Source organism: Centruroides vittatus, unplaced genomic scaffold (genome assembly GCF_030686945.1).
Source record: "Centruroides vittatus isolate TY-2023 unplaced genomic scaffold, ASM3068694v2 scaffold_2569, whole genome shotgun sequence".
Classification (NCBI taxonomy): Eukaryota; Metazoa; Arthropoda; class Arachnida; order Scorpiones; family Buthidae; genus Centruroides; species Centruroides vittatus.
This window is the reverse complement of record NW_027122690.1, coordinates 1,517,008-1,537,014: the sequence shown is the minus strand read 5'-3', so window position 1 is coordinate 1,537,014 and position 20,007 is coordinate 1,517,008. Positions and strand designations below refer to the sequence as shown.

The 20,007-nt window shown below is 28.8% G+C and overlaps 2 protein-coding genes across 4 annotated transcripts in view; one reads left to right on the top strand and one right to left on the bottom strand.

Moving 5' to 3' along the window:
• Positions 1–20,007, bottom strand: part of LOC136987698 (uncharacterized protein CG5098) — a 121,460-nt gene that overhangs the window by 66,237 nt on the left and 35,216 nt on the right. For 2 of the 3 annotated variants that reach the window (XM_067285457.1, XM_067285458.1), the window contains exon 2: positions 15,150–15,250. In XM_067285457.1, coding sequence (XP_067141558.1) covers positions 15,150–15,177 — 28 coding nt within the window. In that variant the 5' untranslated portion in view covers positions 15,178–15,250. Of the gene's footprint in view, positions 1–13,783; positions 14,018–15,149; positions 15,257–20,007 lie in introns of those variants that run through there. The other variant, XM_067285459.1, reaches the window with a different exon arrangement.
• The window catches only part of LOC136987706 (protein disulfide-isomerase-like), a 111,308-nt gene continuing 105,680 nt past the window's right edge, over positions 14,380–20,007 (top strand). Inside the window, exon 1 of the mRNA XM_067285474.1 lies at positions 14,380–14,386. The gene's annotated coding sequence lies outside the window, so the exon portion shown is untranslated. The remainder of the gene's footprint in view (positions 14,387–20,007) is intronic.

The window sequence follows — 20,007 nt, the reverse complement described above, 5'->3', positions numbered from 1 at the left end:
GCATCCAATGAGCATTTGTAATTTGGAAGACAAAACTACATTCAAATGGCAAATTCCATATGATCAAATTTTGAAGTACATGTTCCATGATCCAAGCATTCCATTATAAAACTGTTTTCTTTGGTGAAGGTCAAAAATATCTGAAGAGCTTTGCCGTTGTTCTGATTAGTTGATAAAAAAGTTTGGTGAAACATTATATACACTGAAATATATAGTTGTATATCTACAATTAAACAACTGTATAATGAATTGCCTTCAGGAAATGCAAAAATTTCATTAAATAGAAAATATACAAAAGGAAAACACTACACTATAATGCTATTTTATTCCACACAGAAATATCCCTATACAACATCTTCAGAAACCCATGGATAATACAGTAAGACCCCACTTAACGCAGCGTATGTGTTTCTAGACGAAAAAGCGCTAAGCGAAACAGCGTTAAACGAGATCATTTTAACATAGAGTAAATAGGGATAGGGAAACACGCAACCAAAAAATAAGCAAATTTTACTATAATTTTAAGTTACTTTTATATAAACTTTTGCATAATAATATATGTTAAATAACACACAAACATATGCGCACAGAAATGTAAAGTTAATTTTTTGTGACAAAGGTCCTGGCTCTTCTTAAATTCTTGTTTGTTGCGATGAAGTCGTGTAGTTTCATTGGTAGCTTTTTTTCCTTAAGCAAATGTCTGTAGCAGAAGATCGCATCCAAAATTCCTTGTTTTGCTTTGGCACTCCTATCAAACTCTGGACCATTCACTACAATTTGATCAACGATTCCGGTTATCATTATCCAGTTTTTACTAAGGAAAACTATAGAGAAAATTTTTGGGTTCTTTGTCTTCAGAATCTCTATTTTCCAGTTCTACATGAATTTCTTGTTCTGCCAGTTCTTGAAGGTTGTCATTGGCAAGGCTCTTACCAGAAACCTGCAGTAACTCACCCAATATCCTGCTTGTCTACATCTCCTGTATCGATTAAGTTGACAAAATTGTCAACTTAACGATCAACGATACGCGCTTCTTGATGAGAATTCTTGGATACCTTCAGCCATAACTTCTTCCACACTCTGTTCATGCATTTATCAGTTAATTCTTGCCAAGCAAAGTCGATATTTCTTATGGCATCCATGATGTTATATTTTTTCCAAGATTGCACAAAACAAACATAGATTTAAGGTAAGTACGGCGCTACGAATTGCCACCTTTTGCTGATTGGTTCGTGTTTGGGAATAATTGTATTATATACGAATCAATGAAATACTGCGTTAATTTGAATCGGCATAACTTTTGAGCATTTTTTAGACATCAAGCAGACCGCATTATATTGAATCAGTGTTAAGCGAGGCAGCGTTAAGCGGGGTCTTACTGTAGTTTATTTTTACATTAAATGTCAAGTTGACCATAACTACCAAAAACTTTTATCATGTGGGAAATTTCTCAAAAAGGTCTCCACAGATATGGCATTCATGATGTTCTAAATGTTAGCCTGAAATTGGGCAAGTAAGTGAGGATAATTTAATTGTTATATATACAGCCCTTCAAATAAATAAATAAAATCAGGGGACTCAAGTCAATCAATGTTAGATCTACAGGTCTCTAGGCAGGGCCAGATTTACCAATCCAGGGGCCCTGGGAACAAATTCGGTGGGGTCCCCCCTTTAAGAGTAGGCAAATTTGATGATTTAGAAAATTTACACAAAATACTGTACTTTCAATTAGATTTCAACTAGGAAGTTGTAAATTTCATTTAAAAATAAGGTTATTGTAAATATACATATATTTTATTGTGTAAAACTAATTATTTTAATTTAACTGAAAAATACCTATGTGAAATTTTTTCCCAAAATTTTCCGATGTTTCATAGGTTTTTTCCCGGGTTTGATTTTCTCTGCCTGTTGCCCACACTAGGCTGTCGCGGTAATAGAAAAAAAATTGTTTAAACATAATTTTTTTTTTTTTAGTTTTGTGGGGGCCCTGGGCACAGGCCCCAAATGCCCTTATGTAAATCCAGCCCTGTCTCTAGGAATCAATAATGTCATAACATCACCACCACCAGGAAGTGAGAACAAGTATTAAGAAACTAATGAGTTTTTCCATGGGTTGAATGACTTCTTGAAATGCCGTATGCTTATAGTAAAAACAAAATAAAGCATTATATAAGCATTTCACATTTAAAAAATGAACAAAATTTATAATAGTTTTCATGGAAATAAAACAAAAATATTTTATACTTGAAATAAATGCTCTTACATATTTAGATTAAAAAATAGCCAATAATTATCTGTAATTAATTATCCTATAAGCTTTTTACCACAAATTCTTTTATTTCCAATGAATGATTCTAACTATTTGAACAAACTAAAATTCCATCAAAACATTTTCTTACTGACAAAAGTAATTTCTTACAGTTTTGAATGTATCATAAAAAGTCCCTATTTGAAACATTTGTTAGATGTAGTAGTCTTACAAGTAATAGTGTTATAATACAAATAGCACTTTACTCATGATGAGATCTTTAATCACACTATTATTGAACAAAAATCTACAGCAGTTATTATGACTACTTTAGTGTACTTATAACTGCCATATGGAAAAATGATAGTTGTAGAAATGAGTCATCATTATAGCCAATTTTAGCATTTATTGATGAGCAAACTACAATTTTGTTTTATTCATTCAACTTTTGTAAGTTTGTTATATATAATTAAACTTTATTAAATAGGAATATTTTTAAATGTAAAAAAAGTATTTTCAACATTTTACAAAAATTCGAGCAATGAGTTGCATAATTTTCCTGGCTTTTATGAGATTTTATTTTAAAAATAACATTTGTATTATTAATCAAATTAAATAACTAAAATTGTATGTGGCACCATCTGTTATGATATTTTGTTATAAAAACTTTATATACTTTTAATTATTATAAAATAGCAAAAGACTTAACTTTGAGGGTAGAGATGAGTTTTATAAAACAGTGTAAATGCTAACAAGTAAACTCTTTAAGTCTGACTACTCGTGAGATATGATATGTGACCACCCTCTATTTCTCCATTCCCTTGACCTTTCACCACAACCAAAATTTAATAGCATCAATGCCCCTTACATACAAGCTTTTGCCAAATTTCATTTATCTTCACCCAGTCCTGACATATTAAGCAAAATAGATTCCATACACAAACAGAATTTTTTTGTCTTTTTTGGGGAGTTCAGGGGTCTCATAATATGGAAATTCGCAAAAACTCTGAGGGTCAAATTTGACATTATGTGAATATTTTCCCTTGTTACGTATACATAACAGTCAGGAAAGTAAAATTCATTGAAAAGAAAAATTCATAATATAGAACTTTGTAATATACAAGTCTAACATATTAAAAATAAAAAAACCTTACTAGTTCAACATGGTCTCCTTAAAAACCTATGCATTTTTTCACTTACTCAAAGCTTTTGAAAACTTTTTCAACTATATTTTAGTATACATATTTTTTTATTGCATATTGAAAAAATTTAAAATCTAGTACTTTAGTTATAAAATTAAATTATAACTAAAATATTTATAACTAAATTAAATTATTAATTTATCATATAAAATAAGAGTGTAATGAGAGTGACTCAGTTCTTGATTACAAAATCAGTTCCTGCTGCATTGTTATATAGTGAGAATAATGTATTTTCCATAAAACTTAAGTCTTATTTGGTGTTTTATTTATTTTTCAACCAAATAACTTAAAACTTGAACATAGCATCTTTTATTTATTTTTGATCTGGACAAACAAATTTCTTATGGTATGAATAATTCCTGTTACTAAAAATATTACTAATATCATTTTTAATTTTTGAAATCAAATTTGTTTATATCCTACACAACTTTATAATCTATACTTAGTGGTGTTCACTATAGTAAAGATGTATTTTTATCCAGTATTTGGTATAAAAAAATAACTAAAATTCAAATGATTTTAGTTTTGTTATTAAAGTATGATCTATTTATCACTAAATACTAGATTAAATATCTTTATAATGTGTATATATTAGAAAACCTGCTGATTACCAATCATCGTTTGTTTCTGGATCTTATTAAAGATTTTAAGTTTCATCATTTGTTATCAAATTTTCAACAAAGTTTAACATCTACTCTTTGTCTATCATTTCAACAACTGCAATTTGTATAATATCAAAATTTTAACACAGCTTCATGCAAACAATACACAATTCATGAATGAATTAAGACAGGGAAACTAAGTTGATCAAATATCATTCTCATAAAATCTTGTTTTCATTTGCATTTACCTGTTTGTAATAGACTCAGTTGTGGAACAATTGCCAATCAAATATTATCTTATTGATATTGTTATTATCTGCTGCAATTGTAATAAATTGCAAAACTCAACATTAATAAAAATGTGTTTTAGATATATAATTCTAATTTTAATACATCAGAAAAAGCAAATTCTTCAAAAAATTTATCACTAATATATATCATTTAGATTATGATGTATTATTATTCTTTAATTTGATATAAATCTTTAATTAGAAAAGCAATAAAATAGCATCATTTATATAATTGATTATTAGTTAATATATATTACAATAGAAATAAAGCAGTTAAATAAAATTTATACAACAAATATTTTATAATGAAAGCAAAAACAACATTAATAAAAAGAATTGTAAAGAATAAAGAAGACAACATTAATAAAAAGAATTGTAAAGAATAAAGAAGACATTAAAAAAAAAGAAAAATTTCTGCATTATTGAAGGAGATATATGATGATACAAATATAAAAACAAAACAATTATTACTTAACAAAATAATAGCTTTATAGTTAAAATAACTTGACAATGAACACTAATGAAACTCACAATGATAGCATAACATCAAAATCAAAAACTTATAACTTCAAAATGTATCTCGTAGGAGATATCCGCAAAAGAAAAGTTACTTCACATGCCCACTACAAGATAATTCTCATGAACATTTTTTTGCTATGTATTTCAATAATTTTCTGATGTATCACCAATAAAATACAGTACTTAATTTTCAGAATAATAATTTTTGACAATCCACAAAATTTTGCAGATAATTTAAAAATACTCAAATCAAAAATTTCCTATTTAACATTAAATTTTGCTTCTGAAAATTAAGTATATCCTAAAAGCATTAAAGTTATTATAAATAAAACAAATTAACAGCCCTAAAATGAAAATGTAAACATATTTAATCTAATATAGTAAATCCACTTACTACAAATTACAGCTTTTGTTATCAATCCTAATTATTGCTTTAAACATTAAAAATTTATTAGTTTTAGGTAACATATAAATTTTCTTCCATTTCATATGCTATCCATTAGTGTTAAACAATACTGAAAAAAACAGCAGGCAAACAACACTAAATGAATTGTTATTAAATAATTAATTAAATAATAATAATAAGACACTACCAGGCAGTCTTGGGCTCAGAAATTACTCCATGGTAAGAAAGAACCCCAATGGTCTCCAGCCAGAAACATGTTGACAGAAATGCATCAAACTGCTAGCTGACTCAAGGATGCCTCTTTGGAGAGACAGAATAGTTCATGATTGCCACACAAAACCAGGTCATAAATACAAGAAACTGCAGAAAGCACATTTTAAAAAACAACACTTACAGTTGAAACTTGCAAGAAATGCAATGTTGTGCACAAATTATATAACACATCACATTAGTAAAACCAAACAACTACTGGATTACATCGTTACAAATTTATTGGGTTTAGTGATGTTTGTTTATGTTAGGTTGCAAGCTTTTATCACAAACTGACTATTTACATTGAGATGATCTAATAGCAAATATAATATATGAAAAGCCTGCACACAAATACTACCTCCTCCTGACCTAAAAGTTTTCACATGAATAAAAGGAAAGTTTGTCAAGTGTTTACATCCGCAAGTTACTCATGTTTGGAAAATAACTAACAAAATATAAAAAGAAAACCCCTTTTATTTAGAACTTGTAGAGAACAAAATTTAGAATATGATACATGTGACCACAATTGCAAAAAATGTTAATTTCTTCTTTTGTGGAATAACTGCCAATTAGTGAGAGATATCAAAAACGTTTAAACAAACATTGCATCTTTTTTTTATGTCTACAAAGTTGCATGTAGATAAATATTGAACAATTCATGTTTTACAAATTGCCCCACTACCAACCCTTAAAACAGTGGTTCTTAATCCATGGTCTGCAGAACACGGGTGCTCCGTGAAGCCGTGTAAAAACAAATATACAATTAAAAATTGTTGCAAAAAGAAAATCAATACAATGTAAAATAATTTTTGTATGGGAATGTAATTAGCAAACACCAATGTCATCATCTACTAGACCAGTGTTTCTCAAACTTTTTGGTCCGCGACCCCCTTTTGCACTTAAAAATTTCAAAGGGCCCCCGAAGAATGACTATGTGTAAGAAAACATCCCGAAGGGAGGGGGTTAAGTACCTTCTCGTGGTCGCTCCTGCGCTGCCAGCTAAAAACACATATCAACTAAAATAATATCGGAGTAGCCCGAGACATAGCCAAATATTGCAGCGCCACAGCACTAGCGGAAATGTAAATTTGCCAACCGAAAAACTTTCGGTCGATTGGTTTTCGGATAATCGATGCTCTACTGTATTTCTAACTCGACTCGCCTACAGACGCAACGCTGCTAGCTAACACAGTTCCCAAATGACAATGTTGTTCTATCATAGTTTAGGCCCAGAGTGGAACTCAAGGATTCCCAATAGCGCACAAATTTATGAATATTAGGCTTGTATTTAAATATCTATATTGTTTTTATTATTTATATGTGCAATTTATTTAAGTAAAAATTATTTTGTATATTTTTTATTTCTATTATTTCTAAACATGAATCCGTAGTAAATTTATAAAATATTTGAAAAAAATTTGATCTGGCATCAAGTTTTCAGCGGCCCCCCAAATATTTTTTGCGACCCCCTTAGGGGTCACGACCCCCACTTTGAGAATCACTGTACTAGACCAAGTGCGCTTCATTTCAAAAAGTTTGCCACCACTGCTTTAAAGCTGATGTATTGTAAGTGTTCCGTGGAAAACAATGTGAAAGTTTAGTGTTCCCCGACTTCAAAAAGATTGAGAACCACTGCCTTAAAATATTGCTTTTGTACTTTGTAAATTTATGTGAAATACTCCATAACCACTTTCCATACAGCAACATACACAAATTATGTAAGTTTTTTTTATTAGATTACTTTGCAAAACTGCATGCTAAATAATATATTGCACAAAACTATTTTAACCTATGGTCATGTACAGTAGCAGTGATTTTTCTGCAACTACTAGGTTTTTGCAGGCATTTTACACCAAAGCTGTGCTTCCATGATATCCTCATGCTATGTGTAAAAATTTCAGTTGTAAAAATTTTTTCCCATTTATTACAGACCCATAACATACAAAATACCTTTACTGGAAAAAAATGAGTAAATACTAAGAACTTGCCTACAAAATAAAGTGCCTGTGAAGAATGTCCAAGTACTTATTCTGCCAATGGTCCTTACTTGCACAAGCACAACACTATACAAAAATCTGGAAACATCACGCCTTAACATTAGCACATAAGCTATATATTACAGAAAGCTTCCATGCTAAAAACATGCCACATACTTAAAAAGTTTAAATGTGCATGAACAGCACAAAATCACAGTAAGTTTTCTGTAGCTGTCTTGACTAGCACTTGACCAGCTATGTCAGCATAGCACTAGACCAACTTCTCACACAATCGCTGGGAAGGATAAATCAACACACTAAAAACCTTTTTTATATCCCAATACAAATAGCTTTAGATAAAAACTAACATTTTCGACCAAAACTTGGTCTTTGTCAGGCTATTGACCAGTATAAAATTTGAAACTGGAATTTGAACAATGTGTTTAAAATTATTTTAAAATGGGAAACGAATTTTCATTGTACATGCTACTGAAGTGATAAAGATATTGTTACATCCACACAAATAAATAATACAATGTATTTGCTGGTGTAGAAACGTTAGCAACATGCTAGTGTTGTTTACGCTTTTTCTCATAGCACCACTTCCATGCATACGAAATATTGGCAGCATCTCTCTGATTAATACAGTTGTTGGCCAGGCTGGCTTTGTATATTTCCAATGCTTCAAGGTTGCAAAGGTGTTGAACCTGATCTGACATTTTTACCAATTTGGCCCTACGGAGGTCAGCTTGTATTTCAGGGTCTGTGGCATAGGCAGCTAGGATGGTAGTATGCCTTTGGTTGGCGATATCATACCCGTGTTCCTGTATTCTTTTGCTTAATGAGCGCTTTGTGGATGCAATGTATACTAGATCTCGCTGGAATCTGTAGTCTCTGAGAGGAACCATACAGACACCCAGTGCTCGACTTTTCTCTGTCCTGTCTTTGTTATTGCGTAATAGCCCATATATTGTGTTAGATCTCTTATATGTGATCTTTGTGCCTTTACGGTTAGCAAACTCTGCAGACTCTTTTTCTTACAAGATCTCTGCATTCTGTATGCTAACTAGAAGGGCATACACACACCACACTAGATGGGAGGATGATGTGGCAGAACTAAAGTGCATTGAAAACATAGTGGTAAAGCACAGGTATGATCGAAGCATGATGCATAATTTATCATGCAGGTACGCCAATCTGCTAAAGGCATGCCACACACACAGCACACAGATAGACACCCATAATTATAGTAACAACCAATCATGCACAGTGGTGCAATACAACCAACACCTAAGTTCCATTTATAAAGAAATTGCTAACCGTAAAGACACAAAGATCGCATATAAGAGATCTAACACAATATATGGGCTATTACGCAATGACAAAGACAGGACAGAGAAAAGTCGAGCACTGGGTGTCTCTATGATTCCTCTCAGAGACCACAGATTCCAGCGAGATCTAGTATACATTGCATCCACGAAGCACTCACTAAGCAAAAGAATACAGGAACACGGGTATGATATCACCAACCAAAGGCATTCTACCATCCTAGCTGCCTATGCTACAGACCCTGAAATACAAGCCGACCTCCGTAGGGCCAAATTGGTAAAAATGTCAGATCAGGTTCAACACCTTTGCAACCTTGAAGCATTGGAAATATACAAAGCCGGCCTTGGCGACAACTGTATTAATGTAAGAGATGCTGCCAATATTTCATATGCATGGAGGTGGCGCTATGAGAAAAAGTGTAAACAACACTAGTATATTGCTAACGTTTATACACCAGCAAATACATCGTATTATTTATTTGTGGGTATGTAACAATATCTTTATCACTTCAGTAGCATGTACGGTGAAAATTCGTTTCCAATTTTTAAATAATTTGGAATTTAAAATAATTTTAAACACATTGTTCAAATTCCAGTTTTGAATTTTATACTGGTCAATAGCCTGATGAAGACCAAGTTCTGGTCGAAAATATTAGTTTTTATCTAAAACTATTTGTACTAGGACATAAAAAAGGTTTTTAGTGTGTTGATAGCTCTAGACACCAACACAAACCAAGTAGGTTACTAATTCTTTTTACCACTATGTCCTTACTGTTTTACATTTCTGTGTGTATATTATCTACTTGAACCTTGTTTATTAATAGGACTTATTATTAAACAAACAGTAGTATTTTCTAGCCCAACAATATTCGGCTTTGTAGATGTATAGGACTTATTATACTGGTGAAGTTCCTGATTAGCATAGAGGTGATCTTAGTCAAAAGTCAAAACAAAATATCTTTATTTTCACCTGTACACTCTTTTTGTGTGTTTCAGACCTGAAGACTCTTCAACAGATTTACATTCTATAACAATTGTATAAAAACTTTTTTAAAAACAATGACATTACACCCAAATAGAATGAAGTATGTTATAGAATAGAACATATTTTACAGAATGCAGACCTGCTGAAGAAGGGCCTTCAGATCCAAAACACACAAAAAAAGAGTACAGGTGAAAATAAAGATATTTTGTTTGGACTTTTGAATAAGATCACCTCTCTTTGCTAATCAGAAACTTCAACAGTATAAGTCCTATTAATAAACAAGGTTCAAGTGGACAATATATACATAGACAAGTAGGATACATTCCATAAAAAATAATTATTATAATTAATAAATCTTCAAGTCATACATGTTATAATTGTTTTAACATGTCCTTTTAATGTTAGAGTCAATAAAACCAGTATTTCCACTAACTATATTCTTATTCATTTAGTCCACTTAATTAAAGCCAAAAGATTACCAGATTAAATCAGGCTATATTAGTAGTAGTAATACACTACTAATATTTATTAAATACTGAGTAATTTGGCACTAGAGGTAGGCATTAACCTACTTCTAGCAAATTACTCAGTATTATTATTAATTTATTAAATAATTTATAAAATTCTGGAAGAAAAGTATTGATCCAGACCAGAACTCAGACCCACAACTGCCACTTACAGTGTAAATGCATTGCCATTTATGCTACCCAGATATCCATCCAATTCTTCACTTCCAGACATATTTAATTTTGATATAGCCATACTAGTTACTCAGCAGCAGTTGCAGGTTCAAGGCTCCAGGCCAATTCTTTTCTTCCAGAATTTTCTAATTATTTAATAAATATTTATTTAATTATAATTATTCAATTTAATAAGAAACAGCATCTAATGCCTACCTCTTGTGCTAAATTGCTTGGTATTTAACGATTATTAATAGTGATAATGTAGCCCAATTTAATCTGGTAATCATCAAGCTTTAAGATGTTTATATATGTATACTCCATTTAATGTTATCAGTCTAGCAGAATTTCAATGTGCTGCTTTTACTGTGTATATATATATTTTAAATAAAACTTTAAATTATATTCTGATTCATCATAAACTAAATCAGTATCATCTTTCATACAAGATTAATAATATTGCACAATGGAAAATGAAATCTCATATTTTAATTATCATAGAGATGTCAAAAAATTATGTTTAGTGTTTTAGTGCTAAAATCAATGGCAGAAGGCGAGTCATTGTGAAATTAATTGTATGCCAGAATATATCTGATCAACCTTATTACTATCATATGTAATACAGCTAAATTCTTATATGCAACAACTTTTAAAAAAAGTATTAACAAGAACAAGTTAAATAAAATTGAAAAATAAAAATTTCCTAAATTCACTTGAATTAATTTTTTAAATGAAATATATAAAGTATATCGTCTTTTTTTTATTAAATGATTAAACTTTTTATCTATCCACATAAATGATGATAATATTATCTATAATCAATTTAAAATATATATACAATATTTAAATGTAATTAATTTTATAACAACAAATTATTTTTGAGGTATAGCTTTTATTAGTGTATGTATGTACAGTATACTATATAGATATTTTATAAGTTAAATTCAAAATAGCCATCATAAATAAAAAATAGCCTAAAATGTATATGACAATTTTGTAATACCTATTAATTTTCAGAAAAATCCAAACCTTGAAATATATATTATTATGATTTTTTGGATATTGTAGCAAACACAGCACATTTCCTTATAGAGAGAGCATTGAAATATTTTGACAAATATAATATAAATGGTTATTAAAAGTGGCAAAATTATAATATTCCAATGAAAAATTTTACAAAATAAAAATACCATCATTTTAAAATACGCTGTTTTATTCTTAGTTATTTGACATCTCAATGACTTATTTTTATACTAGCAAATAAGCCCGGCACTGCTCGGGCAAAAAGTAACAATAGCGAAGATTAAGATTATTACATTATAGCCATATCTTGCCCTTTTTCACAGAATGAAAGAATTAGGTCCCCCTGTTTCTAGACTAATTAGAGAATTTTTAGAGGGGTCTAAAAATATGTTCGATTTCCCGCAAAAACACAAAAAACCACATCTGCACCTGTAAATCTTGAATGCCGCTTTTTCTTAACACTTCCCCATGGGGGGAAGTATTAACAATATCTCCCCCACGAGGGAAATTTCAAAAAATCCATTCTTAGTGTACATACCCTACTAAAATGCAATCAAAAATGCAAAAACAGCATCTAAAATAGTACAGTAGAAGCCGAGTTCTTCAGGGTAAGCCTCAATCCCCCCTCTCCCCCAAGGGGAAGAATTTTAAAAAATTCCTTCTTAGTGTTTGTTCTCATGACGTACCCTAACTGTGTACCAAATTTCAACTTTCAACTCCTAACCATTTGGGCTCTGTGCTTATTATCATCATTATTATTATCAACCCATCTCAATTATATATATAGATTAGTTAGTTTAAATAAACAAAAGCTTCAAATATAAGCAATATCAATTATTTAATTGTTACTATAATTAGAATCAAATTAAAATATTATTATTTTCCTTTACTAATATTAAATAAATTCCCGTTTGTTTCTAGTATTTTATTTATAAGTAACATGATTAAAATTTATCAATTTTAAGATTTCTTTCAGTGCCAGGAAAAAAGGTACCAAATCAATGATATGTAACTGATAAAAGTAAATTATGATGATTTCATTATTATAATATTTTACTATATTAAAAATTAAGAACCATAATGAAAATCAGTATAATTAGCTATAATACAGAAATAAATTTAAATATCATTACAATACTGGGAAAACAAGAAATGTAAATTATAAAATAATAAAATTATTAAACAGTTTAAAAATTGCAACTGAATAAACAACATAATATATTTGTAAAAAAAATAAGTTTATTTTATTTTGATATAGATATATGTTGTTGGCAAATAGACAACGTTTAATTATAATTACAGATTATTCATCTAATGTATAAGATTCAGAATTATATTAATATTAAAAAAATTGTAACAACTTTTCTAAATCAATCAGGATATCTAGTTTCATAGATCATTGCATTCACTGTTTCCAAGAAAAGTAACTATTTTCTTAAAATACAATAAATTCCCACATAACAAATTTAAATATGAGAAGACATATTAACCAAAAAAATTTTATTTTTCATTAATAATAAGCAGTTTTATTTTGAAAGAGTATGTACTTCTGTAATATGTCTTTTAATATTCATTAATCAAATGAAAACATAAAAAATATTCTAACATATTTCCAAAAAATTCGCCATCACATACTAACAACTGAAAGTATTCGTTCATAAAAATAGTAATAAGAAAATGCACATAAATATCAGAATTAGAATATTTGATCCAAATTCTACACAAGTAATATAATATGAACTGTATATAAAAGCTTTCATACTTAAAACATCCAAATAAAACAAAATAGTAATTTGAAAAGAAAATTTTTTCATAACAAATGTTGATACAATCAATTTGATACTGTTCGAGATGAAAAAAACAGTTGTCTACAATTTATGATACTACCAATACTCTATTATAGAACCCAGATTATCTGAAGATAAATCTACCTTGGATAATCAAAAATGGACAACCATGAGCATTTATATTTGTAATTTTTAATCCCAAAAGCTTTACACAGTATAACTTTTAAGCCTTTTTCTATAACTTAATAAATTTAATCAATTATAAGAACAATAATTTCTACATCATTTACGATACAGCTAATATGTACAATAGCTTACAAATAAAAATATGTATTATTGTAGTTAAATTTTAATACGAATGATGTGTATCACATTGAAGTTAAATGATAAAAGATAACATAAACATATCATTTTGTAATACATGTTACTGTTTTAAATTTACTTTTATGAATAACAATATAAAAAAAAAAAGTACATTCACTTACAGATTTATCTCAGAAAATGCAGAAGCTTGATTATCCTCTTCTTGCATTATATAAATGTAAATTATATTTAATATAACTGCTGAAAGTTGTAGCAACAGATAAAAATGCAAAATCAAAATCAATTATATGAATCAGCATGCAAAAGAATTGGCTCAGCTCACTTCATAAGCAGTAGTTAGCTTCATAACATTGCACTAAAAAAATGTTGTGTATGCTTAGAATATATAGAGCCATCTCTAATTATAAAAAAATTTTGGAATTGTTATTAAATAACTTATTTAGAATTTAAAAATACAGGTTATATTAGTCATCCTTAAGCTATACTCAGACCAAATATTTATCTGGATATATAATTTGTTAGTTTATGGATGGAATCATTATATATATAATCATTGTAGTTATATCAACATATGCTTATTTCTTCAATATAACTAATATGATAAACCCTTAAATTTTCAATCATAACTGTTTATTATAAATAAGTAATTCTGACATAAAAGGAATAACATTTGAAATTTGATATTTTTACAGATTTAGCAAAATATAATAATGATGTTGTTATCATTTGTATTATATAAAATTACAACAAATAAATTATATTTAGTATTACTGATTCTAAGTTACAATTACTTTAACAAAATTAAGTTCATCTACAATGATATGTACTGTACGTATAACAATTCAAAATATACACAGTACATATGTTTTGCTTCCCTTTAATTAAATAAACTTTTTAAGATTCCTCATCGACGAAAAACAAAATTAATTTTTCTGAATAGGATGGCGATAAATAATTATATTTTTCAACTATAAATTCGAATCTTAATTTATTCTCTTTCATTATTTCTCTTGATTTGTATTCATTGCAAATATTAAAGAGCATCTTTCACATTTTCGAGGCAGAAAGATCTTTTTTACTTTAATCAATTTCACTGTAATTAATCTAAAAAGTCGGCGTAACAATTACTCATTACAGCTAGAACAAACTTTCATTATGATTAGTTATCAGAAAAACGTATAAGACTCATGTTTCAAACCGAATCAAAACACGAGTAGATGCAGCAATACCACGATGACAACTGTAATCAATTTTTCGATTTTTGAACACTGGAATAAGGTTGAGATTACACATTAACACGTAGCAAATAATTTCGTTTAAAGTAAAGGAAGAAAAAAATATATATATACGAAAAAAGTTCTGTGCGTTAAAGAAAGGGGAGATCGTACACCCGCTGTTTATCCATTACAGAGAAGCGCCGTGCGTCTTTTATTGTTTCAATCGTGACACGTCGTGTCTTTCGACAATATATACCTCTATCCGAAAATAACGTAAATATTGAAGAGTAATCTGTGTTTAAATTCTTACCTTGATAAGGAGGACCCGAACTCTGCATATTAACAATCGGCGATGATGATGAGGCAGCCGAGATGATGATCAAACGTCCTCCCGGCAAACTCGGTTCGAGGCTATAGAAGAGACACAATGAGTTAGTCGTGACATCTGGCGGGAATAATAATAATAATAATAATAATATACATATTCTATACAGTTATCAAGGATGAAAAATTTAATGCACACTTTGACCTATTATAAAATATCAATGCTTTTGTTACAGTAATTATCATTTAGATTGTTAAATACAATTTAAACACGTAATCGTCAGATTACAAAAATAATTTTTTTTAAATAGCAGATAAGGTATTTGTTATCGAACAAAAGTTTATTTTTATAGAAATATCTTTTAAAATACGGAATAAAAAGATGCTTTGAAAGAAAATTTAGTGTGTCTATATTTTTCTGTTTCTCAAAGACTGAAAAATTTGTATTACCGAAAAAATATTCACATTGTAATATGATAAAATTCAGTGAGTCACACAGATGATCGCGCTAACTGTAACAAAATCGTACCGCTTATTCATTTATTCACTACCATTACCTTATTAATTACAATGTATAAGAATGTTGGAATATATAGGTTCAAATAATAATAAATTATTCGTTCAAATTTAAAAAGACTGATTAAAACAAATATATTAAACGCACCAGTTAGATACCTTCGAGAATTGCGCTTTAAAGTGAACATCGATAAAAGTCAGATTAAAAATCGGTATATTATATTTATATACGTATATATATTCTTTCTTCTGGTTTATATATATATATATAATTTAACATAAAGTCAGACAAATATATACGTATATAATTCAAATGGAACAAGTTAGAGAGTGACGTTGGTGACGTCATAAATAGCTGTCATGATGTCAAATTATTCAAATTTTCTAAACTGGCGTTAAAAATACTGTCATATAATCATTCTAATATAATAGTTGACTTGCTGGAGCACACTTCTGCTGTTCCAGAGAACTGCTTTGGTCTGGTTTGCAATATTCCAGTAAAACAAAATAAAGTTATTAGTTATACAAAAACTAATATTGAAGTTAATGCTCGATAATTTTTTTTATCTTACTAAAAAATTTTTTCTTACATGCATTACTTTTCAAGAAACGAGTGTCGATTTTTCACGCAAAATTCTTCGTATTTTTGAAGCAAGTCTCTATATGATTTAAAATATTTCGAATAAGTATAATTTTAGTTAAAAGATTAAAAATTCTACAGATGTAAAACACACTAAATATAAATTTTAAAAAGTAATCGTTAGAAAAACAAAATGTTAACAAAGAAATATACACGAAAACCTTTTGCGGTATCGATCCTTCTTTATGACAGTTACGACACAGTTTCATTGTTTAAAAATTCCTATACACAAAAATAATAGTTCATTGGTATTTTTTAAAGATATATCAGTATTTTGTAATGAAGTATTCTTTCACAAAATACGAATAACCATTATTGTTATAATGCGAAATTTGAAAACATTTTACAGTATCTGTTTTATTAAAATACACTTACAGCAAGACCTCGTTTAGCGATTAGGATGAGTTCCTAGATGACAAAGAGCTAAATGAAACAGCATTAAACGAGGTCATTTTAACACATAGTAAATAGGGAAAGGGGAACATGCAACAAAAAATAAACAAATTTTACTTTAATTTTAAGTTATTTTTATATTAATTTGTATAATAATATATGTTGATAACACACAAACATACGCAGACAGAAATCTAAAGATCATTTTTGTGATGAAGTCGTCTAGTGTCATTTATCCCATTCTTTTTCTTTCATTAAGAAAATGTCGATAGCAGAATATTGCATCCAAAATGCCTTGTCTTGCTTTTGCGCTCGTTTCAAAATCTGGATCATTTGATCACTACAATTTGATCGACGATTTCGATTATCATTACCAAACTTTTACTAAGGAAATCTGTAGCAAGTTCTTTGGGTTCTTTGTTTTCAGAATTACTATTTTCCAGTCTACATGAATTCCTTGTTCTGGCAGTTCTTGAAGGTCGTCAGTGGTAAGGATCTCACCAGAAACCTTCAGTAATGCTCAATATCCTGCTCATCTACATCTCCTAGACCTGCAGTTTCGATTAAGTTGACAATTTGGTCAATGATAGGCTTTTCTCTTTGAGAATCCTTGGATATTTCCAACCATACCTTCCTCCACACTCCATTCATGCATTTATCAGAATTCTTGACAAGCAAAGTCAATATTGCCTATGGCATCCATGATGTTTTATATTTTTCCAAAATTGAACAAAATGAAACAAACATAGATTTAGGGGAAATACAGCACTACATTGAATTGCCACCTTTTGCTGATTGGTTTGTGTTTGGAAATAATCATATTATATATGAATCAATGAAATGCAGTGATAATTCGATCAGCATAAATTTTGAGCTTTTTCAGGCTTCCAGCAGACCACATTATATCAAATCAGCGTTAATCAAGGAAGTGCTAAACAAGGTCTTACTGTATTATATTATATACTTTTTAAAAAAAATACATAGTCTTTTCAACAAATATTTAAGTTTGTGGCATAATTTTGCAATCTGTTATCATACTTGTATTTGTAACTGAATTGGTCATCTCAATTATTAATAAATACAAAAACGTTTTTGAGAAACATTTCTGTAAACTGTTATTGGTTTTTAGATTTATTAAATATATTTTGTAAATCAAGAAAAATAAATTGTTGATGCTGCTAAATTTTTAATTACAGGTATCCCTTTCTTAATGTGGGATTTGATTAATGTGCAAAATTAGTTGCAGGAATTCTTTTATATATGTGGCAGAAGTTTTAATTTATGCAGCTTTACCAGCTATCTTTACTTAACATAGATACAGTAATTTGAAGAATGCAATTTTGATATACATAGTAGGATTGAGGAATTAATTAATGGCACTAATCAAAAGATACCTGTAGGTAGTTTTCATAAATCAAAGTCCAAATAATGACTTTTAAAGTACTGTTATTGTTAATAATTAATGGTATAGAGTTTTATCAAAACAGCTTTTTCTTTGCTTTTATAACATGTCCTGATAAGCATTATCAACAACTTTCATAATTAATAATGATTCAATATATTAAACAAATCCTAAAGGTAATGTTATAGCTTCAATACTGATGTAATATAGTTAAAAATTTTCAAATTAATTAAAATATTATTTACTTATAAAGATATGATTATTTTGTTTTTAATTACACTTCAACATATACTCAGACTCATTCAATATTATATAACACATATACCTTATAGCTGAGAATCTATTTTACTGCTTTAAACGAATGTTTTCAACCTGATCAACAGGCCGTCATCAGGTTATCATTTCTCTGAATCGTTCTGTATTTGAACAAATATGCAACATTCATTTAAAATAGTAAAATAGATTCTCAGCAATAAGGTGTATGTGTTATATAATGTATTTAATTACAATTTAAATCATAAATTTAGAAATAAATGGAAATCTTTCCACATTTATAAAAATTTCCAAAAAATTCTTGTTCCCAAAAGATTTTTTTTTAAATTCATGTCCATAATTAAAAACATTCGTAGAGTATCTTTGATTTTGATCAACCTTCCAAACTGTTTAAAAATCTAAATTCTAGTTTGAGCAATTTATTCAATTTTTCTAACCACAATTTGGAATTATAATTCTAAAGAAATCCAAAATTCTGATAATGGAACTGATACAAAATTTAGCATAAAAAAGTTGACATTTCTAAATTAATTAACTGGTAATAGAATCTAATAATATAAGTCATTAATTGTGTGTCAGTTTATCTGTAATGGTATGCCTGCAACAGCTACTAGGGGCACCCCTAGCAATTATTTAAATTAACAATAAATTCAGTTTTTTGCATTTTTGACTGTGTTTTAGTAGGATATGCCATGAGAAATTCAGTATATTATTATTTTTTATTTGCAATAGGAATTTGTTATTGATATGAATTTATTATTTATATCACAGAATGACACTGCTGCTGCTAAAATGCCCACTAGCGGTTGTTCTGGGCTACTAGTCTTTCCAATATAACAAAAGTAATTTCTACTGATATAAAAGCATGAAATTATTCAGAATTCCTAAACTTTAAAAATTTAAAGTTTTAAATTGTACAAAAATATTTTTATACAAGTTGTATAAAAATAGTAAACATGTAAGCCAGTGTTTTTCAGCCTTTCCCTAATAGTAGCACCTGACTTGGTAGTTTTTTCTTGTGGAACTGATGCTTCTTTTTTCAATATAATTATTACATCCCAACTTAACAACATCAGGTTGTAAATATAGTACTGTACTTTATCAAACATCTTTATTCCAGCAAAATTAATTAAAGTTAATGTTTGACATTTAATTTACATGACACCCTCAAGTTAGTTATTTACTGTTGTATATTTAAATATACAATATTTGTATGAAAAAATACAACTAAATTGAATTACAAAAATTCAAAAATATCATGTTTTAAAGATTAGTGTACGTCATGACTTGTTTGATCAAATATCCATTCTAATACTTAATTTCAAATTTACCTAACATTATCAATGTATTTTGTGTATACATACCTTATACAACATTTAGAAGGCATTATAATAGAAGGAATTGTCCTCATATTTGCAGCTCTGGGGGCTTAGCCTAAATAAAACTGTTGCCAATTTCTTTCATCATGTCATTATGTAATCCTAATTAACTTGATATTCATGATAATGAATGGAAGCTGTCTAAAAAAGTATTTACAGTCACACTAAGACAATAGTTATAGTCTTAAAATTTAATAAAATTAATGCATAATTATAACTCACAAAGCTGGAAATGCATATA